General features: G+C 40.6%; 1 protein-coding gene across 1 annotated transcript; it reads left to right on the forward strand.

Moving 5' to 3' along the window:
• The first annotated feature begins 692 nt into the window (after positions 1-692).
• Positions 693-24,354, forward strand: LOC139202745 (lisH domain-containing protein ARMC9). Its single transcript, XM_070832309.1, has 24 exons — positions 693-767; positions 982-1,107; positions 1,533-1,703; positions 2,211-2,366; positions 2,491-2,583; positions 4,003-4,027; positions 4,594-4,751; positions 5,122-5,220; positions 7,995-8,029; positions 8,140-8,251; positions 8,568-8,660; positions 10,007-10,097; positions 10,534-10,657; positions 10,802-10,941; positions 11,664-11,740; positions 12,475-12,549; positions 13,061-13,151; positions 13,716-13,768; positions 14,637-14,735; positions 15,509-15,624; positions 16,455-16,624; positions 17,125-17,230; positions 20,688-20,899; positions 23,422-24,354. Exons 1-24 carry the CDS (start codon positions 693-695, stop codon positions 23,442-23,444), a joined length of 2,520 nt encoding a protein of 839 aa, XP_070688410.1. The 3' UTR covers positions 23,445-24,354.
• Positions 24,355-24,642: the final 288 nt, after the last annotated feature.

Here is a 24,642-nt window from a genome sequence, read left to right on the forward strand (position 1 = left end):
TCGGTTGCTAGGCGTTCTAGCGTCCTGTCTGTGTACGGTTGCTAGCTAATGGCTAGCTGCTTAATATCTGTGTAAGTGAAGCCCATAAGCCCTGCCGAAAATGGACTGTGCAAGTTTCAGTTGTGGATGAAAACACTGAGAGCGATGCGAGCCTGTATTCATCGAGTAACTTATGTGCGAATAAGGTGAGGGTGATGCTGTCGTCCTCTCTTAATGTCAGATAACGTTGACTGATTAGCTTGCCAGCTAACTAGCTAGCTTGCCACATTACTGCTTAAGTTGATGTTGTCGCAGAGGTCGACCGATGGACATAATGTTTAAATGCAAAGCAGAAATAATCCGATTTCTGTGCCCACGCGGCGTTTTCACAGCTTAAAAAAAATGGGTCATCTCTTATTTAATTGATGATATTTCTATTACATTAGCTATCTTTTGTGCTACAGCATTACCTGAAATGTATACTCTAAAACTCAGACTCTCAAAATCAATTGCACGTCGACAATTAGGGATTATAAAACGAAAGTGTTTAATAATTAAGTTCTTTGGTTGCAACCCTTTCTCATATGTCTGTTAACGGTGCCTTGTACTACCCTTACCTTGCAGGTACTCTTCAGAGTGCCTGCTGGAAGAATAAACATTATTTAATGAGAGGAGAAGTCTTCGCAGGTGTTGTAAAGGTTTTAGGCACTCACATGAGTTCCCAAGAGGAATCCAGGATGGGGGACATCTTGGCAATTGAAGCGGATCTTCTTGGGATGATAAAGGAGGTAACAAAGTCCAATTTTGTGAATGAATGAGTGGCAATACTTGACATTTTAAACCTTTCTCCAGTAAGCCATTCTTGATATAGCATGATACTATAGAGATTTGTCTGAGATTTGTTTGAGTTGTGCAGCTTGTTTAATTTGCAATCCGGGAAAACAGCTGGATTCTACTGTGGTTATGCTGATGCCGCTTGTGCTTGTGTTGTGTCGTCTGCAGTACCTTAAGTTTGAGGACTTTGAAGGGACTGTCCACAGTTTCGACAAGGAGTGCAAAAGCAAAGGCAAGCTTGTCTCAAAGCCTCAAGGAAGTAATCTCCGAAACTCAAAGACTCGTATCATTCAGGTAAATTCTTCAGCTCTTATAACCTGTTGTTCCTGCAGGTTTGTTCATTATTAGTGGAGGTGGCAACCAGGGACGGGCAGGATGAGTGGTGAAAAATGGAACAGATATATGCTCAGTTATTGCTAATTATTACTATGCAGTTGTTGCAATATGAGAAATATTAGCCTTTGTTTTTGATATTCATATTATGTAACTCAACAGGTACGTTTATGGTGTAGTCCTCAAGCAAAAGACATTTTTCTTTTTTAGTTTTATTTCTTGTTGCTAAACGTTAAACATTGTTGGATCTTTTTAAAAGTTCTTGCTCATAGTATTTTTTTTTTCAATTACCATCAAATACCATAAGTGCTCTTGCTGGTGGATGGCATATTTCTAGACTTCTTGTTTTTCCCTAACCCACTCCTCTTTAACTTTGACGTTTCTAGAAAGACCTCCTCAGCTCGTTTGATGATGGAGACCACAAAGTGTTCTTTGAGCTGTGGGCAGACAATATTCCCTCTGAGGTAAAAGACACAGACGCTGAGGCCCAGAGCCTGGAGTTCTACCTTCACATCCACTTCACCATCTACCCACTGAGGAAGCACCCTGGCAGACAAGTATGTTGATCCAATTTTTCTGTTTTGTCTTTGTTTTCTTGTTCAAGTAACAAGACTGCTACTTTTTTTTTTAGGATTATCTGCAAATAAAATCCAACTATGTCTTGCAACCCTAGTGTGCCCTATAGTTAAATATCATTATGTGGTATTCTTCAAGATGTCCACTAAGCTGTGCTACAGACTTTTTCTCAGTGGGCTATCTATGACGTTGACGTTGCATGATACAAGCAATCATTTCTAACCTCTGTAATTTTCCTTTTGCTGTAAGGGTCATTGCAGATTGAGTTTCTGTACTCATATGGATGTAATGATAATTGAAAATGAAAAAGAAAAACAGAAGCTCCTTCATTTCTCAGTGGTGGTATCAGGCCAAAAGACATAATCATATCATTGAAGAGAACATGTGTATGCAACAGAGGAACTGTTTTAAATTATGTATTGGGCTTAATTGACATTTTATTATTGACTTGAAATAAAGTTCAGTGGAAAACCTGCATTTTTCTCCAGGACCGAGCCGAGTTTGAGGAGAGGATTTCCCACTTCAAGCAGTACCTGGAGACACGGGGAGCAGCACTGAGTCAGACCACGAAGTTTCTGCCTTACTATGCCTTGCCTTTTGTTCCCAACCCTACTGTCCATCCATCCTTCAGAGATCTTTTCCAGGTTCTCAGCAAGTTATTGAAAATGACCTTATCTGTTATTGCAAACTAGTTATTACATGGGTAACATTATTACTCCGTACCAGCTACAGAATGAGCAGTAACATTTTGTTTCTATGTATTTTTAGGATTCCTGGATACCACATTTGAAGAGCAAGCTGGAGCAGTTTCTGTTAGTGACACTGAAGCCATCCAACACCCCGAGGCTGCTGAATTTATATGTATCCTTTGTCATTACTAAGACAACCGTCAGAGTACAGATGACCGACAGATGACAGATGATCATATGTTTGTTTTAATGTCTTTGCTCTCCTCATTGACATGATATGAGTAGCAAATCTAACAGCATCAAAGCTTTTCTATACTACAAATGACACAGACTGCTTACACGGCTAGTTGGAGTGGGGAAAATAACTAATATCGATGAAATGCTCAATTCAAATTCTTGCACTGACATTGAAGTGGATATTTGGCAGTGGTATCCTACTGGATTACCAGTGGTTAACTTAACTGCACAGTGGTGGCTTACATAACTGCATAACATTAAATACAAGTTGCAAAGGAGACAAATATCTCTAGAAATTGGCTTTGAAATAATGAATCAGCCAGTGAAGAAAACACAACAAAATCGAAAAAGGGAACAAGTCAGGGATTTATCACGGGCCAAGCAGAGGGTGGTTTTCATTCCCTCTTCTGGCTGAGCTGCACATTTAAATCTCAAATAAAAAGCCTTTCTGTAGTTATTCTAAAGAATTCATTAAGAGTCAGATTGTTGCCCAGACCTGGACGTTTTATATCCTGCAAACAAATCCTGTCTGATTTGCATTTATAAATGTTTCATGTTTGAGTACGGCAGGACCTAATCTGACACTGACTCACCCTAACCTCTTCAGATTAGAAGGGTAAGTGAAGGATAACAAGAATTGTTGCTTTTACTGGAAACCCAGTGGATCGACTTTCCTCCTTGCACATTCATGAAACTAAACTCTATCCCCACTGGCCGATGATCAAAGCAGATTTACATAGCAACTATCATCTCAAGGGCTAAGTAGAGAAATTCTTGTTTGAAAAGTCTTGTATGTGTGTATATATAAAACATAAAGGAGCAAAATTATCCAACATGTATAATCTTTCAATGTGCAAACACTTCAATAGGCAGCACTTTTGACAGCTGACAAAAAATTTGTCAAGTGTCCGCACGTGTATGCCTGACATATAGGAAATTACTTTCTACTGCTGTAGAAATCTCACTGTATTCCAGTAACTTAAGTGCATGTGAAAACCCTGGGTGATAGCAGTGTTTGCCAACGAAAGGGTTCTCTTTTAAAACCGAACACTCCCTCCCTTTAAACAAACTAGTATTGATCTTATACTCACACTCATCATACAATATAGCAAATGATTAAATCCTAAACAAACGGTTTCTGTGACACATCCACCCGCGTCAAACAGGATGTTTTACGTACTGTGTATTTGTCTTATATCTGCAAGAAATTGCGTTTTTTTACATGTTTCATTGTATGTACAATGTGTAGCTGTGGATGAGAGCACTGAATAAGGAAACAAACGGGCTACAGTAGAAATGTTTGATTAGTCTCCAATTGAGTACTTGGGTGTTTTCTTTAACGGGCATCACACAGAAGGAAGGAGGAAAGAGTGCTAAAGGTAAATAATCTTCTCAAATCTATCTTTTTTAGTGTTATTATTATTATTATTATATCTTTCCCTCCCTCATATAATATCTATACAGTGAAAATGCCTAAAACACTCATTCCACTGTTGAAAAGAAACAAAAGCTCTGCACCCATTGAAATTTGGGTGCATTGAAATGAAAAAGACCACACCTCCTTATCGCTTGACCGTGGTGGACAAATATTGCAGATAAAGAATAAAAAGAACTCTTTCCCAAAAACACGAATGAAAAGCCATATTATTACACAACCTTTGTCATATACGTCACCCAGATCACTGGTATCATTCCCATGTCTAATTTGTTAACTTTCCTGTAGTAAACCTGTCAATTTCTTGTGAGTAAGTGACAACCATCCATAAGGGTAAAGAAGCAATGATGGAAAGGCTTGCCATAGACTTTGACTCTGAAATATTAACTTGTGGACTCAATGTGAAATAGTTTTCATTAGTTACACAGAGAATGTCGAGCATGACATGAATGTTGTTTACTTGTTTGTGTTTGTTTTCTCCAACATTTGCGCCTTCGCGTGACTACACAGAGGCCGTACAGCAGTTACAGCTCCAGCTGGCTGAATCGGACCGGCGCATCGCTAACTACGTGCGGAAGTTCAACAAGATGCAGGCCGACTACCACAACCTGATCGGAATCACTGCCGAGCTGGTCGACTCATTGGAGGCCACTGTCAGCGGAAAAATGGTGCGTCGGTTTGATTGTGGGGAAAACAAACACACACATTCTAACACACAGGCTGCAGACACAAGCTACACAGACACACTGCCGCAAAGGAGCTAATGAGTGAAGCGCACACAAACACTGGACAGCCACACAGAGAGGGTTCATTTAGGCTGTCACTTGCACATGTTAAGTTCACAGTTGTATATGCAAACACTTACAGAAACACTTAGTATAGTTTTAAGGTGGACAGAAGTATATTCAATATGCACACACATGCACTTTGTAATGAGATGCTGTTGAACAGGGACACACAAAAATGGCAACCCTGCTCTTCTTCCCTCTGCCCACACACAGTATCTTAAAGCTCAAGGGGCGTGTGATGTTTTTGCAGATCTCCCCTGAGTACCTGCAGAGTGTCTGCGTTCGCCTGTTCAGCAGTCAGATGAGGCAGAGCGTGGTGCAGAGCACTGACTTCACCAGACCTGGCACTGTGAGTGAGAGCACACAGACGTCTCTCTTCTCTCTCTTTCTCCCTCACACCTCACTGGTAGGGGAATAACAAGACACAAGGCCTCGAGGCAAGATGAGTATGGAAAACATAAAGCGGGGGAACTGTTGACAGAAGCCGCAGTCTTACACCTAAAAGAAAAACTGCTCTCATGTCCTCACGTCACAGATATTAGGCAAGCTTGACATCGTGTTTGAAAAGGATTTTTAGAAGATGTTTTAGATAGGAGGGTTTATGTGCTTTAAAGGGTTCATTTGTCTTCTGCATCCACCCAGCTCTAAGCCATGTAGTAATCCTGCAGTTTGTATCCTGGAAATTGGTGATTAGATCCTGGTGTTGCGACAATACACACACGTGGAAGACTTGCTGAAAAGTTAAATGCACATGACACAACACAGGAAACTAACAATGTCAAACATCACTCACGGTGGCTCAGGAAATCTAAAGTTTAATGGTTAGAATAAATGTGATCCTTGTGTTTGATTGCATGCTAAACGAGTGACAGAAGAGTGGAAGTATTGAAATTAAACGGCGAATAGCAATCATGCTTACTGTCAGTGGCCTTCATTGTGGTGTTGAGCTCTGGTTTGTAAAATCTTGTTTCTTTCTGTTTTGAACTGAACAACTTCTTTCTGTGTGTTTTTGCGTGTGTGTGATGCCTTTGTCCACAAAGGGATATTACTCTATGAGTCCCTATGATGATGGCTATGTAAGTTTCTTATGTTTTCATCTTTACTTCCTGTCATCTCTCAGGTCCCCATCTCTTATCTTGCTTGTGCCTCGCCATGTCTCCTCCTCCTCCTCCTCCTCCTCCTCCTTCTCCTCCTCTCTTTGTCCTTATGTCTGCACTTCATAAACCACAGATATATCTCCTAGCCTGTATTACACACGCATAAGTCTACATTCCCAGTCATTGTCTTCTGGTTCCTACTAGATTGCCCTAGTTTAAAGGATTGTTTGGCCTCGTTTGTTGTAAGAATAACCTACTTTGTCAGGCCACTTGTTAAGCCAAACAAGGGCATCTTTTCTCAGGGCATACCTGATCATTATATTAATTTGTTCTCAAAGACAGCAGTTGTTGTTCCTCCTCTCAACAATTCTTATTGGCAATTCATCTTTTTTTTTTTTTAATGAGAACACTGTTCAGCTTTAGTCTTCTTATCGTACAGAAAGAATTTAAACCGACACCATGACACTTCTGTTACGCTCAGGTTATCAAACAGGACAAATAGCAGGTCAGGTCAAGCCTTTAACTGTTTCATGAGAAAGAGCTTTAAGTGTAAAAATATTAAAAACAGCTTCAGCCAAAATCTATCAGCATTTGACTGATAATGTTGATTTTTTTTTTTTTCAAAAGCTGGTGAATGGTTGTTAACATTATTGGTTACCTATGTAAAATACTTTTATCAGCTGTAAGTGAGAGCTGAGAGACCATACTTGCACCTACATAACTAACTCCTCCACCTATTGTAACATAACACCATAATTGACTATAACTTTCAGACTCTTTATGCCTTCGTGATATTGAAATAGATCTCACAGATTTGTCTTTGCCGCTCCGCTATTGTTTAGCTCGCTGCAAGGGAGAAAACCTTGAAGAGACCAGGCAGCATAGTCGTCTACTACTAGACAAAAACAGCAACAATAATAACAACAATAGATGTTCTTCAGTTGTCCCCACAGTCATCAAAGAGTGGTGACAAGCGGTGAATAGAGTAAAAGCATCTCTTATGTAAACTGTGCATTGTCAGAGAATTGAGGTCAAGCCTTTGCTTTGTATAGGTGATCAACTGAAATCTGAGAATGAATGTGGCCTTCGATCAAAGTTAAATGTAGATATGACCCAGGGTTGTTTTCCCTTCTGTCGTTGTCTGACCCCACCATTTGTGGATTCAGCGTAGTAATGTGGCATCCCTGTTAATAGAAAGCAATGGAGAATAACTGTCCACTTGGATGTCACTCTTAATCAGGTTAAATGTCTCAGGGAAACATGTCTCCTTGCCCTTTAACCTTTGGGCCTTTCTGGGCAACTGAAATATTTAGAGAAAGAGGAATTTGGGAAGGAATCCAGATATCAATGTTCTCCTCTATTTCCGTATTGCCCACTGCACACCAAAGCAAAAATGTGGCCATACTACCTGATACCTCAGAAGACACGGATCACTCCCCTGACCTTACACTGCTCCCGCTATAGACCTAACCACCCAGGCTTCAGGTTGGATTTCAGGGCTCAAAATCCCCTTTCAACACTGCACACACCCATACCACCATAATGAGAGATTACTCTGTTCAGAAGCCTCAATTTCCTTTTCTCAAAAGCAACAGCATGCAGGCCTTCAGTGCTAGTACACTGAGGTGAAACGAATACAGGGATAGCTGTTCCTCACTAACATGCCTTCCCTAGTACTTTGCTGAATTACCTTAGCCTACCTGTCACTGACTGCATGGGCAATGTCATGGGCCAAACAGTACTATACTGTATGTCCAGGGATCCAGCATGTATCACAAGCATGACGTATGCATGTCCAAACAAACACTAATGACTTTTTTAGACAGTAGCTAACTTGATTGTCTTAGATGGAGAGCACCACTGGGTAAGTAGGGGGACCAGATAGTAAGGATGGTAAAAAACATGAACCGTTGCATGGGTTATGTTTTTCACACTTTGAAGTAAGAATGTGATAAATGTAGTCTGAAACAGTCATATTGTGAAATATACTCTGCACCTCTTTTCTCAATTTTGCTCTCTCTCGTAGGCCTCGTCGATGCTACGGGCATCCATAGCACCGCAGTAAGTCTTCAATTTGAAGAGGTTTTCTGCTAACCTTGACAGTTTGATAAGTGCCACGATAAAACATGGCAGACATTTTTTTGTCTTTTTTTTTTTTAATTAATCTTCAGGAGACCCAAGGAGGTACCAATGCTCCCCTCGCTGGACTATGACAAGCTTAAGAAAGACCTGGTTGAAGGCCCAGACAGACTCAGGTCCCTGCTGCTTCAGGCACTGCGCTGGGTGAGTGTCCATATTCTTATTTAAAGTATATTCATAAGCTCCTATTCTAGTTTAAGTGTCATATTTTGCACATAGTAATAGTTCAATGATGGTAACTACTGTGCTTATTTCATGCTCTTTTAAATGACTACTGCTGCTTCTTTTTGTCCATAGTTTTAGGGCTGTAATCCACACTTAATCTTCAAATCCAAGCAATTCATAACCCTTAGTAAAGCTTTTGTGATTCATCCCTGAGAGCACCATTCATATTCACTTTGTCTACTCATTAGAGTCTTCATTGGTGGATCTGTTACTCACTCCTTTTTTTTCTTTCTAGAGACTGACTCGCTCACTCCCTGGCGAACAAAGAGACACGGTGCTTCAGGCCTATATCAGCAACGATCTGCTGGAGCGCTATAGCGCTAAACAGGTGGGACCATTGGACTACAGTTTTTAATGTGATTGTATGGTGGCGTTGTCTAACACTCTAAAGTAGTTACTGTGGCACGTTTCTCCCAAAATGTCAACTGAAATGACGAGGATTGTTTTTCCCAACCTATATTTCATGCAGCCATCAGAGCCAAAGTAAAAAAAAAAGTTCATTGACCTCACTGTCTAATTAATCCCCAGGCTCTAATTTCAAGCAGCTTTGAGCTGGTGAATTGGCACCTTCGCTGGCTTTCACACAGGTGTCTTTCTCACCTGCTATTGGCTGAATGCTGCGAAGTGGATGAAGAGACTGTAGGCTGTAGTGGATAAAGCATTTCAGTTATCAATATATGCTTGTGGGATATTCGGGGATATGTTTTGTTATTCTCAAGGTGACAAGGACAAGGACAAGCTCTCTCCATTGATTTACAAAAGTCTCTTTAAAAAAAGGTTAATTAAATCAAAAATAGAATTGGTATTTTCTAAACTCAAAATGCTTATTAACAGTCATCAGAAGGGAGCAGTGAAAAAATCAGACATGAGATATCTTATCAAGGATGAGAACAAACTAATAGGACATGTAGGCAAAATAGCTAGACCAACTCTGACTTGTTATTTTATCTAACTAGATCATTCTTATCCCAGCCTTAGATTAAATACTATTCTCTTGAGTAATTTCTCCTATTTATCTATCCAAAGGCCAGAGCAGGAAAAGGATATTATATTCCAAATTTCACCGTCTCAAAAGGCTTTCAGAAGTTTGTGAGCCACATGTCGTTCTTGGATGGTTTTTCGTTCTTTTCCTTTTGTTCTTTTATTTTCTTTTCACATTCCCTTCACCTAGCCTTTAGCCATAGGGTGCCATATTAAAGGAAATAGCATTACGGAAGAGTAAACAATCCTCACCACACACCTGTGCTCTTTGTGGCTGTGCTTACCGTGGTGCTCCGTGTCACCTCTGACGACACGAGAGACATTTGCTGTACTGAGTCACAATAATAGTGGAAGGGTGTTAATGTCTTGTAATCAAATCAGAAATATCAATATCCTTTGTAGATGGCAAAACACTTGAATGACTCGAAGGGAAAAGAAACCAAATGCATAGCTCAGTAAGTAGGGGAGAGTAGAGCACTATAAAAGAAAGATGTGGGCTGACTCCCTTAAAAAACCTTGAAATCTCAGCAGCTTTTGAGATAACAGAGGAGTCATCGGCATTCATCAGCAGCACATTCGTGGCCTGCACATAAGTTATGGTCATTTTGTACACTTTGTCAGTAAAATGTTACTGATTGTATCTGAATGCTCTAGATAGGATTTTAAACTACCCAACATATGGTCTTTTCACAGAAAACAATGCTTCATCTAATGAGGTCGAACAACGATATTGTCCGCCAATACATGGCTCGTCTCATCAATGCATACGCTTCCCTTGCAGATGGTAAGTGCCCAACAACCATTAGATTTGGTTAAGCATTATTATTTCTTTGAAACTTGAGTCACTGTCTGACTGGATGCATCTGGAGACATACACTCATGGAAGACCTCAATGGCTTTTATTATAACTGTCCATCTAAGTTTAAAACCACTAATGATCCTCCTCCTCCTCCTATGGACATTTGTTAAGAGACGTTGAGATGTTGTAAAGACAAGTATGATTTTTGATGACACAAAGCACTTTCTATTATGTAGTAAGTGGTTGTGGTAAGAATATTTTGTAAGACAGTAATTTGTTAAAAATCATTCTTAACAAGGAAAAGTTGAAGTGTCATGGCAGCCTAGAGAATGATGTTGCACAGTGACGCATTGTCCGTAAGTATTTCAAATTCCACTTCTTGCCTGTTTATGTTAATTCCGTGTTGATTTAATGCTTACAGGGCGGGTTTACCTCTCCCAAATCCCCATTCTTCTGAAACTTCTAACAGAGGCGCTCAGGAAGGAGGAAAAAGACTCCCTGACAAGAGAGAATGTGCTAGTGGCCCTGCAGAAACTCAGCCTCAGGTAAACCCTTGCCTTTCCAGTTTCTTTTGAGGGTAACCAATCACCAGCAGTCTTAATGTAACAGGACACAAAGTTAGTTTTTGTGTAATTTAAATAGATTTTCAGTTTCTATAAAGTCCATAATTTATTATTATATCTTCATAGGAGGAGCCAGCAGACCGCCATGATAGCAGATGATCTGATTGGCTGGCTGGTTGATGAGCTGCAGGATTCAGACTGCCTGAGTGATTACACTCTCGAGTACTCTGCTGCTCTGCTTATGAACCTGTGTCTGCGAACAAAAGGTAAGGGCAAGGGACAGGTAGATACAGAGTTAGGCATGTTAGGCACTTCTGGAGACATAAAGCTGAAATTGTGGATGAAGTGAGATGCACTACTGACAAAGCCACTAGTTGTGTGTAGTTTTGACGCACAAAGTTGGATAGAGTTTCTGTCTAACTTAATTACCTATGGGATGATTTCATTATGGGCAGAATAAGGGCAATTATTGTTTCGCTTTGCATTTGATACAAAATATCAGATTCTCCAGCTTCTTCTAAATACAGTCCTTATCAGTGCACTCCCCTTTTTACTTGTTTCCTCCTACACCATAGTGATATTGTATGTTTGTTCATGTCAGCCCCGTTCACTGCACAAACACCAATGGCACAGATATTCTCCCTTTCTCAGTACCTCCTTCATTTTTGTCTCAGTTTCCCAGCACCTGCGTTTTCTCGAATGCCCCAGTAACATACTTCACAGCTTTTTTATTTATTTATTTTCTTACACGGACATAGATAAAACAGAAATAGATAAGACAATTCAAAAAATGATTGGGCTGAAGGGGAGCGTTGATTTTTAGTTTGAGTGAAAAGTCATCCTATCCGTAAACAAACAACCGTGTGTGTGTGTGTGTGTGTGTGTGTGTGTGTGCGTGTGTGTGTGTGTGTGTGTGTGTGCGTGTGTGTGTGTGTGTGTGTGTGTGCGCGTGTGCGTGTGTGCGTGCTGGATGGCTGTCTTTGCACAGGAAAAAGGAAGTGTGCAGAGAACGCCAAGCATGTGCTGAAGGTTCTAACTGACCTCCTTGGTCATGAGAACCATGAGGTGATTCACACATCCGTCAACACTTGCACACAGATGTTACATGCACAATGCATCTAATGTGCACACAGAACACCGGAGAGGTTGAAAAACACAGATGCAGCATTCATAACTTGCAGTATGCATGCAGTACAGGAGCAAATTCACGCATTCAAAGACAAAACTTTGCTCATTAAAAGAGAGTTGGCAACATTTGGCAGCACTTAACTAAATCGTACTCCAAAGTGCAAACACACACCGCTTTCAACATTTAACTGCATTCACATAAATACACAAATACAGCCTCACTACCCGTTGGCCACAAGTGTCAATACCACTGTAACTCAAGGAGACACATCCAGACTTGCCATAAAGCTTAAGTTTATGATGCCTTCCAGGATGGTTGGTACTCCTGATAGAAATGAGCTCACATTAGGAAAGTCTGTAAAATGAAACTAGGACGAGTCTCATTCAATTTTATTAAAGGTTGTCAGCAACTTTGGAGGGCCATTAACTCTTGTTTTTAAGCTGTTGTAGTGTTACCAATGGTAAGATTTTATTACCATTATTGCATTACCTATTATGACGTAATATCCATCTATTGAAAATACTGGTATTTGAATCGATTGTATAAGCATTCTTCCTTATTGGTATCCATTTTTTTCCTTGCTGCAGCATGTTCAGAAAAGCTATTATCATTTGGCCTGAGGTCATTAAGATAGACGCTGTGCCTGTCTGTGTCACTCTGCTCTCCTCAGATTCGACCATATGTGAATGGAGCCCTGTATAGTATCCTGTGTATTCCCTCTGTGAGACAGGAAGCCAAAGAGATGGTGAGATTGCAGAAATGTCTTCACCTGCTTGGAGGAAACAGACACAGTTTGTGTTTTTGCTCCGCATTTGTCTCTTGATTTCACCACACAGCCAGTGTTTGGAGGGGAAACAACAGGTGTCAACAGTAGTATGACACAGTCACTGTACCCAGAGACTGCTGAGCTGGTGGGTTGTACTTGTGCCAGTGCTTCATACTGACTCAAATACAGACTGGAAATGTTATTGTCCCTCGTGTAATGATATGTGGAGCTGCAGGAGAGGATGGATGGGGGTGGATCCATTGTGTCCAAAAAACATCGGATTAAGCAGATGCCTCAGACATCAGTGATCATTATTAACACAATTTAATACGTTATAACCACTTTTATGGCATAAGTAAGCTCTTTTGACCCCTAGCCAATGGTTATTATGATATATACTTCCTTTAAACACTCAGTAACACATTTTGATTCTGAAGCTAACTTTGAGCTGTAAAGTTACGTGTGTGACGTGTTTCGCTCATGTGTGTAGAGTGTGGAGGAGATTCTCCGCTGCTACAGCAAAGAGGAGAACCCAGACCTCAACAGACAGATTGAATTCATCATTAAACAGCTGAACTCAGGTTAGTAAAAGTTAACGTTACAATAGATGTGTTTTACTTTATCAATGGATATGAATACATGATGTACTGACTGTATATGTTCATTTAAGAATAAAATACTGTATAGAAACCTTATGTGAGAATGTGCTAATTCAGGGCTTTGGGCAGCTGGTGTTACTGACAGCAGTAAAGTACTTGAGTCATTTTTATAACTACTATATTATACTAATTTGAATAACTGCATGTAAATGTAAAGCTTGGAGGTATTTGGGTGTTTTCATATGTATTAAATAGTGGCAATAATCTGTTTTTTGAGATACTTGTCCTTGAATTTCTTGAATCAAAAATTTTTTTGTATCGTTTATATTTACACTACAATGTTATAATATTATTACACTATTACTATTACACTATTGTGTTATTACACTATATTTTATAACACAAAACTTTAGATGGCAATCTCAGCATGTGACAGAATCGTATTCTATTCCAAAATGAAGCAGTAAGTGACACCTCCCAGCTGTTGTTTTCTTAGAAAGTTGACTGACTTGTTTAATTCTCGTCCCGTGGCTGTATTCCACCCAGCTGATGAAGAAGGGCCAGAGTCGGACGATGAAGAAGAAGAAGACGACAATGACGTAATGATTTGATTTGCTGATGTTTTTCACCACCATATTGTTTACTCATTTATACATTAATTTGACACGACTACAGGCATATATTTACAAAAATGAGAATTGGATGAAAAATGAGGGTGAGAGGAAGGACAACCAGAAAAGAACGCCTCGTATTTGACACCTTTCCTAAAACTGTAGATGACAATCTCAACATGACACGGATATTGGGTGTCTGTGCATGAGTGTATAGGGAGGGTGATGGGCTCGGTAGATTGGATTCTGTGGGAAAGTGGGTTATCAAGATAAGCTAAATAGTAGTAAGTTAAAGTGAGAATGGCTGGAGTCTCATAGGTGTGTGTATATGTATTTGTAAAGTATGTGTGTCCCCCTTTTCCCCTTGTGGTCGCAAGAATTCCTGTGTGTGAGTGCCCTTATTCCATTGCCTCTGATCTCAACTGCTATCCGCTTACCATGCCTATAAGGGTGAACTGATATATGTAGACCAGTGTGGACTACACTGGTCTCTTGTTGGTACTGTGTGACATGGTGCCAAGCATTGTATTTGTGCTTAACCTACTTCATAGGCATTGTCAATTCGAACAAGTTAATATAGCTGAGTAAATCAGGCACCACCATTGTTACCATAGTCACAGCAATCAACACACCTCAGATGGCTTTAAATAGTGTGGTGGGAGATTTCTCATAAAAGTTGCAAAAAGACGGCAGAGATCATGATGTCGGCTCTTTCAAGAAATCCAGAATGTTAAAATATCCAAATTACTGACACATACTCAGGAAGTCTTTTATGACAAGAGTGTTTCAGATGTTTTTTTTTTTTTAAACACACCTTATGTCCTTATTCTGATTTACTGTCATTTTCTTGTGGCAGGAAGACTTAATGGAGGCAGACCTTGATATAGAGGAAGTTCTCCAACCACAGCCCAGGGAACTGTCTGGGGAGAGTCTGCTAACCACTGAGTACCTGGGAGTAAGAGCAAAACACACACATTCACACACACACACTACACCCCTCGCTATGCACAAGTTAGATAAACATGTTTTAAATTGCACATAAGCAGCTGTTGAGGTTTGGTGCCTGTGTGTACCGCACAGTTCCAGCTGGTTCAAGATGCAACAGCTAAAGGAAATGATACCAAGTGATGGGGAACTGATAGCATTTGTACCGCCATGGTTGCACGCAAACGAGACATTAGATACTAGCCCTTTATGAATTTCAAGATTTCATGTCATTGTGCTGCTAAATGTTAGATGGCTACAGAAGATATAACCTGTACCTGTGGCATGTGGTGATGTTAAAGAAGGAGACAAGCAAGTCCTCACATTAAAGGAAGTTTTTTCAATAATTGATGATTAAAAGTTAATAAACACAGATGACAAGTCCCCTAATTGGTAAGAGCTTTACGACTGATGTCACCACCAAACTGCATCTACACTTAATGACTGACCCTATAAGCTCATAGAGCATCTATTTGACTTGATTTGAATTTAAGGCCTCCAGATTTGAAGCAGAAAAGGTGTAAACAGTGCTTCCCTGTGTCCCTATGTCAAATCACATATTCTGTGTTGGCTATCAGTATTACATGCCAACATGTTTGACAGTCATCTTGAGACGTCATTACTACAGTCTCTGTTTACTGTTTAGAGATAGCAACAAGTTCAAAAACAAACACAGATATATATGAAGTATATACAGTAAATTCTGTGTGTGTGTTGTGTGTTGTGTGTTGTGTGTGTGTGTAGATTATGACCAACATGGCAAAAGTGAAGAGGAAGTCAACCCCTCTGCAGCAGCAAAGTGTTGATGAGCCCCTACAACGGCCAGTCACCCCAAGTTCTCATCGCAATGTCAGCGCGGTGTAAGTTAAATACACACAGACTGTTTCAGACAGTCCAATCTGGAGTTCACTTTGAAGTTGACATGCTAATTCATGGTGTCTGTGAGTGTCAGATTGACAGGAAGCGTGCAGGTTCAGTTTCTTTAGGGCACTTAAGTTGTACATTGTACAATAGGCAGAGATTTAAAGATGATGTGTAAAGCACCAGGCAATAATTCAATTCAATACAGACTCAAGCCAGATCAGTTTACAACAGCCTAGCAAGTTCGTAGTCTGACCTATAGGTCACTTTGACAATGATAGTGATACCCTCTTTGTTAAACCAGTGTCTTACAGCCATTTAAACTAGTGCAGTAGGTCAAAGAAAGAATGGGTTCAGATACATTTTGCCATTAATCACCGTAAAGTCTGACTGAATTGTTCAAGTAAATTATTATTCAGCAGGAGGAGGCTGGAACTGAGACCACTTAGTGCCAAAATGCACATTATTGTCAATAAAAAAAACTGTAAGCTAGATCACAGGGATAACAGAGAGTATTATTTTAGAGTAATGGATATGACAGTGTGTCCCACACATGACCTGGCCCTGGAGATAAAGGAGCATCAACTCACAGCAAGTAAATGATACACTGGTTTTATAACTTGCTAGTAGAACCAATTATAATGCTAATCTTTATTTATATTGCACATTTAGATATGTAGTTAGAGTGTGTAAAACCGTTAAGGTAAAGCTTTTAAGATGTGATAAAGGAGTGTGATAGTGAAAAATTCTACCATCTACCAATGTGAACATCCTCATGCAAGATCTTACAACACCTGAGCTGTATTGTTTATGTTTGTGTCATGTGTAGGGATTATCGATCCAGCAGTCAGGGGGGCGAGGGTAGCAGGGACAGGGAATACCCTCTGAGCAGGCAGAAGAACGAGGAAGGAAGCCTCCCTCCTTCCCAACACAACTCCCGACCTCCTACACGCTCTGGCAGTCGCCCCAGCACTACTGACTCCCTATGTCACAGCATTGGTGGGTGGATGTTATTTACTTGTCCAGATCTTTTTAATGTCATTTGCCAATACATAATCACATTTGATTGCAGTAGAATTTCAAAAAAGCAAAATGATGTGTCTTTGACCATGTGTAAAGGTTATGGCTGTTCTTCAGATGTTTGCTGTCAGATGATTCATAGTCAATACACTTTGTCCAGACTGAAAATCAGCTGCATATTTGTGGGAACAATTTAATTTCCCCTCCACCCGCTGCTCTGTATTTGGTTTGCACAAAATTTATTTGATGTGATGCCCAATGTCCACTAGGCAAGGAAGCTCCGGCGACCGAATGGCTAATGACCTATTTTGGCCGTGTCAGCGTGGCATCAGATTGTTATCATGTGCTCAGTGGTGACCATAAATGTACAGCAGTGCTGCTAAATTGTTAGATTGAAATAGTTTGGTATAATTTCAAAATGAGCGTGATGAAGGATCAGTTTTTTTCTTTCCCTCTATCACACATAAAAACACACTCAGACTCGGAGTGTGGCCGACTGTCCCAGGAGTCAGAACTGGACGGGCCGTTTGAAGGGCCAGCCAGAAAAGAACCTTCCCAGGAGGAGCACAATGGACACTCTGCCAGGTAAACTGACACACAAATGTTAACTGCACACACTCGCACATAAAATGAAGCTCTGTGTGTTTTCATGAATGTTGCTGCAATTTAAAAGGCTGAGACAGGGAAAGTCTCTTGCTGAACTCAGCGAGAGTTCAACACATACACACACACACACAGACAGACAGACAGTGTTGAAACTAATACTGAAACTTAAAATGGGAACGAATGAACCCCATGGCATTTGTCCTGAACGTGTGTCGTGTAGTAGCCATGACTATACACACAACCTAGATGGCTACATCATCCTGGATTGTCCTCACCATCTAAGGCTGAGGGGAAATGCTCTTGGAGGCAGAGATTCATCCTATAGTTTCCCCCGCACTCCAGCGAAAACACAGATGGTAAAAACTGCAGACCTGTGAGACTTCCTGGCATGCTCTTCAATCAACATTCAAAACTTGAACATGAGCGGAAATGCCTTCTGGCTCGGACGAAAGACCACGCAGCGGCATCGCATCCACTGCAATGACCGTTTAGTGGGCTTTCCATAGAAGCCACGGCATGAAGTGTGAAGGAGCCACGTCCTGCTGATCATTGTTAGATAACAGGTGGAGGCAGAGCTGGATGCTGCTGGTGTGAGCAGCTTGCTTGATGGCTGCATGATCTGCTTTGCTTTGTGTCATCACAAACGTGTGTGACACTTTCAACTTGAAAATTCCGTTTCATGTTTCATACTCATATGCATTAGAGGTAGTTTGTGCTCCAGCTCCACCTCCTGAGGACACATGACATGAAATATAAAATGCATTTATGGCGGCACTCCAGCAGCAGCATGCTTCAACAGGCTTTGCAAATGGAATGAGGATCTGCTGTCACAGTAATGCTGTGTTAAGAGAGGCATCGTCACTTCTGAGGAGGAGAGAGGACCTATCTTGGCCCGAAGGCTGGTTCAGTTGCTGAAAGTAGGTGGATGATAAGTTACGGTACAGTGGCCATACATGCAGCCTCTCCAGAAAGGAGTCTGTTGTAATTGCAAATTTTCAGTTCGCTGCTCAACAGAAGTGAGGAGGCAAGACTATAAATGGTTAGAAAGTGAGGCCTGTGTGAAATCAATCTGTGCCATGTCCTATGCGGCGCCCTAGTTTTCCTCTCTCACTGCTACAAACAAACTGGCCATCATTCTGTCTGAACTACTGAATTCAGTCAGGGCGAGCAATGGGTTATGGAGATAACAGAAGAGTGTAAGATGTAAGATAAAGAGTACAATGTAGAGAAGCGGATGTTGAGTGCGTTAGGAAGTGAACAAAACAGATACAAACTTCCATGTTTTACTTCTGCAGCTTGTAGGTCAGTGTTTTGGTGGCGACTACATCTCATAAAAAGGGACTGAACCAGACTAAGGCTGTCAGGCAGTGATGCAAATAAAAGCTGAAGTCAGCTGAGGTTCCTGTAAAACTCTGAGATGTGTGTCAGTGTATTTGTGTGTCTGTGAGGTTGGCAAGAGCGCTGTTCTACACCGATCGGTGACTCAGCACTGCCAAGCTGGTCTGTGAGACTGTGACATGCGTTTAAACGAGCAGCGCCTACAAAGAGACCCATTCAATCAAGCCTCCCCTGCTTCTCCTCTCCTTTAAATCCCAGAGGAACTTGACTCCCGAATCCCGCCAAGAGTAATGAGTCCCAGGAAACCGCTTCAGTTATCCCTCTTGCCTTCCCCCAGGAACGTAAAACACCTCTATAATACAGACTTCAGTAGCCTTATTGCAAGCCGCCAGCCTGGTGACAGGACTTTTTATAGTGAGAAAAGATTCAAGCACACAGTCATTTATATTTAGCTGAAAAGAATCTTAGCAACACAGCAATTTGGCAAATAGCAAATAAGAAGATAAATATTTTTGCCTTTGTGTTTTTTAGGTTAGTGAATATGCTTTTTTTTTTTTTTCTTTTGCAAAGCTCTTTTTCAAACTCATTCATTCATTCAGACGAGGCAATACCTGGGGGGCCATCCAGGGTATTCTCCATTCAGACATCAAAGTTAAGTTAAGTTGGATAGGATTTTAGGGCCCCACAGCCTTCTCTTCAGTTTACTGCGGCTTCTAACATTAGTTATACCAGATGATATCAGGGATGTTGGAGCCAATGTGACCGCTGTCAATAGAAACAGGAACAAGATGACGGAAATCTATTATGGTATATGATTGCTCCACACTGATAAGGACATTACCAAAGTTTGGGCCTTCACTGAGTGGCTGGAGGCAGAAGAGCCATGTGATCCTGACTACAAATTCAGCAACATAATAGCGTATTTTTCCAGTGCTTATTTCCACAGATGGATGCAAATATGAAGCATGAATACATACTAGTATTATATACAGTAAGTGTGCATTATACTATTTACTTGAATAGAGCCTGTGAAATGTTTAGCCTCAGTGTCTATTTATCCCATTAGCTTTATGCATTATTTCACAGTATGGCTGATATAAATGTAAAAGTATTAACATTAACTACTCTACAACAACTCTATTCTTCATCCCTAGATATGCTGGATATAGTCCTAATAAAGATTATTATTCCTACTTTTAGTTATGGCCCTATCTGAATTCCAAAGATTGATAGAAAGAAACTGAAACTTGGTGACAAAAGCTGTTTAAATAATAATCTGGCAAAGTCTAGTACGAACAATAAGGTGCTCCATACTAAATACTATGCATAACGAGTCACTGGAAATAGATTTATGATCGTTCAGAAATATTTAGGCTGACCGTAAAAACGTACGACACACTGCCTCTCATTTTAAACACCTTACTTGTGTGAATGTGCCTTATAGTATCAAAACCTGCAATTTCTAGGATAATAAGAAACGGAAATCACAAAGAAACATAATATAGATTTGCAATACATATGAGGGTGGAACGTCCGGAGTATACTGGGTATCCTGAAATCTGGGACTGGGTATCCTCATTAAAATAGTCTGGCCCACCATCACCAGAAATGGAGGCTATCGACCAAAACGAGTGAAATGGATGCTATCAAGTGTCAAGGCCAAGAGGCTTGTGCAAGGATGACGGTTGTGCCCAAGACATCCACGGTTTCTGTGCTATGAAACGTTCTGTGAAATGAGATCTGTTCACGGCTGTGGTGTGTCGCTGCCACTGAGCAGCTCATCAGAAAAAAGGATGAACCCTCTGAATGATCCTTCTAACCACAAGCAAGTGAGAAATAACAGTAGCTGTGACGGAGGCTTAACATAAGTTATGTAGATGTGCTGTTAACTTGTTTTATTTTGTCTTAGATGTTTTGTTTTTCATATTCATATATTATTTTTTTCACAAGGCAATCTTGTGTTGTCACCTTTATTTTATAATGGTGTTCATTAAGATTTGTGATTTGTTGGTATTGCTTAGTATAATTTATCACTGTTACAAAGCAAAACTCATCATTTATTCCCTCCTCTTCCTCCTATTCTCTTCCGTGTCATCAGTGGTGATTATATTCCTGCATTTGCAAGCCAGCCCAGGATTCCCCGTACACCTGACACAGCATCCAGCCAGACCAGTGCTCAGCGGGGTCGAGGCCTGACTCTGGCTCCCCAGTTCTCTCAGTCAGAGCCACAGCAGAGCAGCCGGCCAGGCTCTGCCAGCTCCACGGAAGGAGGAGGAGGAGGAGGAGGAGGAGGACGACGACAAAGTGGAAGTAAGCACATGGCCACCGGCCAGCATTGGCAAATTTTGGCTGCAGGCTATTACTTTGTATACTCTCTCAGCCACCTTGGAAGATAACCAGCCATGATTTGGAGGTTCGAGTGGGGTTGGGACCACTCAGTCGTAATTCAAGATGAACGAAGTAGGAGACACGTGACTTTTCTGTAACTGTTTATATCAGCCTCTGCTTCATTTTCCGGCATGCATTTTGAACTTGTCCACCATCGTTAAGTGAGAGTAACATGGTGACATCACAGAATATGATTTTTTTTATATTTCTGTGTGAATATTGTGAAATAATGAATCCAGAGATTCCATCGGCAAACTAACTAACCACAGAACATAAACCCAAAGAAACTGGCTAATCCACAACAGAAGATACCTGACAAATCAAGCTTCTTCAGTAGATACGATACAGTAATAGACCTACTGGTTAACACATTTAGCCATCAGCAGAAGGAAAATATAGACATGGAACCATCACATCACAGTGGTGGAGTTGAATAACAGTAAACATGTGACTACAGGACTGGGGTTAGCTGTCATCTGCCTGGACAGCTCCTCCATGGTCATGGTGGCATTTTTGCATTTACACTCACAATTTTATCTTCACGAGAGTTTCTCATTCTGACAGACTTCTTTCCCGCCTCTGTCTCTCACCTGTTTTACATGTGAACAAATATCAACATTTTCCCACTCCTTACAAAACAGGTTTGACCAGAAGTGCCCACTCTTATTTGTTCAGAAAACAAAAGCAAAGTTACAATAACATTCAAGACGAGAGGAATTTACCGTAAAATGACAAATCATGTTCCAGTTTCCCTTGAGCCTAAACGTCTTGAGTTACATATTGGAATATCATCAGGTATCCTGATAAGATAACCCCTCACTGACTAACTTTTACCAGAATTCTGTAACAAGATCTGCTAATCTAGCCAGTATTTTTCCAGTTATGACAATAGTTAGTAATTTAGACACTAGAGTTACATATTCATTCACACTATTTTTATACACTATAGTTTATAGTTGCCCTAGCCGCAGTTAGTTAGTTTTTTTTAGTCTACTAAAATTGAAAAGACATAATGTAATATGGTGAAAAGATCTCTATATATGTATAGCCACTCAGCCCATCCCTACCACTAATTCATACTGTATCTGCTGTCAACTTAACATCTTAAACATAGAACTTCAGTCACTGCAGGGAAGATTGCCTGGTCAGTCGCTCTGGTGCTCTTAGTTAGATGATAACATCTCTCCATGCTCTCACGCATCTAAATTGCATTTGATGAAGGATTACCTCCGGCTCTTAGACTGGGTGCCCTTACCATAAAGCCTGTAATAGGGCCTAATGGTTAGTCAAAGCCTCCACATCCTTCTGTGTGTGAGTTGTAGTTTGGAGGTCTGGCAAGTGTCAGACATCTATCGATTCACAAGGAACTTACTTAATCAAAGCCCTGCTTAAAGGGCGATAAGCACGCGCACGTGGCACGGCACACAACACACTAGTATGTTTTTTTTTTTTGCTATCCAGCCACTATCATTTTAATTTATTTTTACTTGAATGCAGCTTCTGCTGACTGTCAAGCGTTATTATGCCTAATATTTGCTGCTTGGTGGAGCCTGGCTGCAGGAAGGGAACACAAACCACATGCTGAGACAGGATCCCTTTTAGGCCCACTTTTGGTAAACACATCCATTGTGACTGACAGAGACCCTCCTTTGGCCGAGGAAAGATAGAGGAGCCGTCTTTGTGGCTGACCACCCACTCAGTCAGCACAAACATGGAGGGGAGTCACTGCTGCCTCGCCATGTTGAGAGGATGGGGGGAAAAAAAACGGCATTATCCTTCCCAGGTCATGTTAACGAGGCTGAATTCGCATGATGAGAGATCACCGATATGTTGCCATGCAGCGAGGGACAGTGGAGGAAGTGCAGCCGTGTCTCGTAGGACTCGCACTGAATGATAAACGTGATGAGGAAATCAGATTACTTTTCTCACAATTAGAAAAGGGGAAATAACAAACCCAAAAAGTAGATACATGGATTTACTCACTTCACTTCAGTGTTTAAAAGCCACTGTGCTTAATGATGCGTGTGCAGAGTTTGACATTAGAAGACAGTTTTAACATTTACGATGTTACGATGTGATGTCACATGATTTGTGACATCACAAATAGCTTAGAGGTCCATCCAAGTCCAATATGCAACTTACACAAGTGTGATGGGGAAACCTGAAGCCTCCAGAGCACACAGACATGACTTGAGAATGGACTTTTCAACAATTTCAGGATTTTTAATTATTAACATATTTGTATTTATTTTGAAAAAATTATTGAAAGCAGAATATTTTTTAATGTCTTAAAACGTGACATGAGGGAATCTTTTTTTTTTTTTCTTTTCTTTTTATTGATGAGTTCAAATCTGTTCTATACCTTCTCTTCTTTCCGAATCCCCTTTATCGCCCACCCACCCCCCATCCCTCCCTCTTTCCTTCCCTCTTCTGTCTCTCATCAGGCAGCCAGTCAAGAAGGAGGTGAAGAGGGGGCTGTCACCATGAGGTAGCACTATCTCCCCGGGAGCATTGGGCTTCCTGTAACATCATCCCCGCAGGTTGCGATCAGGGTCAGGGCAACAGAGATGGTCGAGGAGGATCAGCGGCAGGAGGAGGAGGGGCTTTAACAATGTGAAGGATTGTGGCTCTGCATTTTTTTTTTTTCCCCCCTTTTGCCTCAGCACAGACTTCTTCTGTAACACGATATGAGGTCAGACAATAATCACAACCTCCAGGTAACGGTTGGCTCACCTAAATATGGGCAACCTCCTCCAGCCATGACAAAATTCATGCGTGACAGGATGTTTTCTAATTTGGAAGCGTAGCTCTGAGTTCAGGCAGTTGAAGAGAAAATATGGCAACACATTTTTCAAACTGCTTACTGGGTTTCTGACATGAGCACATTCCTTTCCATTTTCTTCACATCAGTAGAGATAAGCAGTTCCAGAGACGCTTGTTTTTCTTGATGAATAGAATAAAATGAATAAATCAGTATAAGATTTAAACTTAAAATGGTTATGGCAACAAGACATGACTAGATACGGAGATTAAATGCTTGATAATCTTTCTGTGATTATCACAAAGTTTAATTCATTTAAAGTGAGGCACGGCGAGGACTTTTTCTGTCTTTGTATCGATTGTACGGATATTTTTATATGACACAAAAGCTCGTTTGCAACGTCCTCATCTCATCTCCAAATCCATAATCTTCTGAATTTCACCGCGTACTGTACATATTGATTTTTGACCCGGGTGGAAAATATCCGTCCACATAAATAAATAATTGTACTTCAGCTGCACTTCAAATATAAAACGTTATCTCATATCAGAGTAGCTGCTCCTTTTTTTTTTTTTTTTTTTAACTTATGCTCCAGGAAATGTTTACAAAAAAGACGCATAGTGTATGTTTTTTAGAAAATATTAAGATCTGCCATCGATATATATATATACACTACCGTCCATACAACTTGAATATGTGTGCACATCTTAATCCAGTTTTGGTTGCATTGTACATTTGCTCTGCTTTCCAGGTGTCGTGATGTACAGTATATTTATGTTAATGGCTATAAATTTGTTGTAATGCATTTGGATAGTAATTGATTTTGATACTTTTAAAGTGGTTTTAAATAAATGTTTGACATGTCACCCGTTTTCTGTTCTTTGACAGCTCGCCTCATTAACTT

The sequence above is a fragment of the Pempheris klunzingeri genome, chromosome 6 (genome assembly GCF_042242105.1).
Source record: "Pempheris klunzingeri isolate RE-2024b chromosome 6, fPemKlu1.hap1, whole genome shotgun sequence".
NCBI lineage: Eukaryota > Metazoa > Chordata > Actinopteri > Acropomatiformes > Pempheridae > Pempheris > Pempheris klunzingeri.

Excerpts from the sequence above, each read along its gene's own strand:
- LOC139202745 (XM_070832309.1), top strand. The coding sequence starts at position 693 with ATGAGTTCCCAAGAGGAATCCAGGATGGGGGACATCTTGGCAATTGAA. Across the intron at positions 4,028-4,593 it reads AGGAGGAAAGAGTGCTAAAG|AGGCCGTACAGCAGTTACAG; the intron begins GTAAATAATCTT and ends GTGACTACACAG. Across the intron at positions 8,252-8,567 it reads TGCTTCAGGCACTGCGCTGG|AGACTGACTCGCTCACTCCC; the intron begins GTGAGTGTCCAT and ends TTTTCTTTCTAG.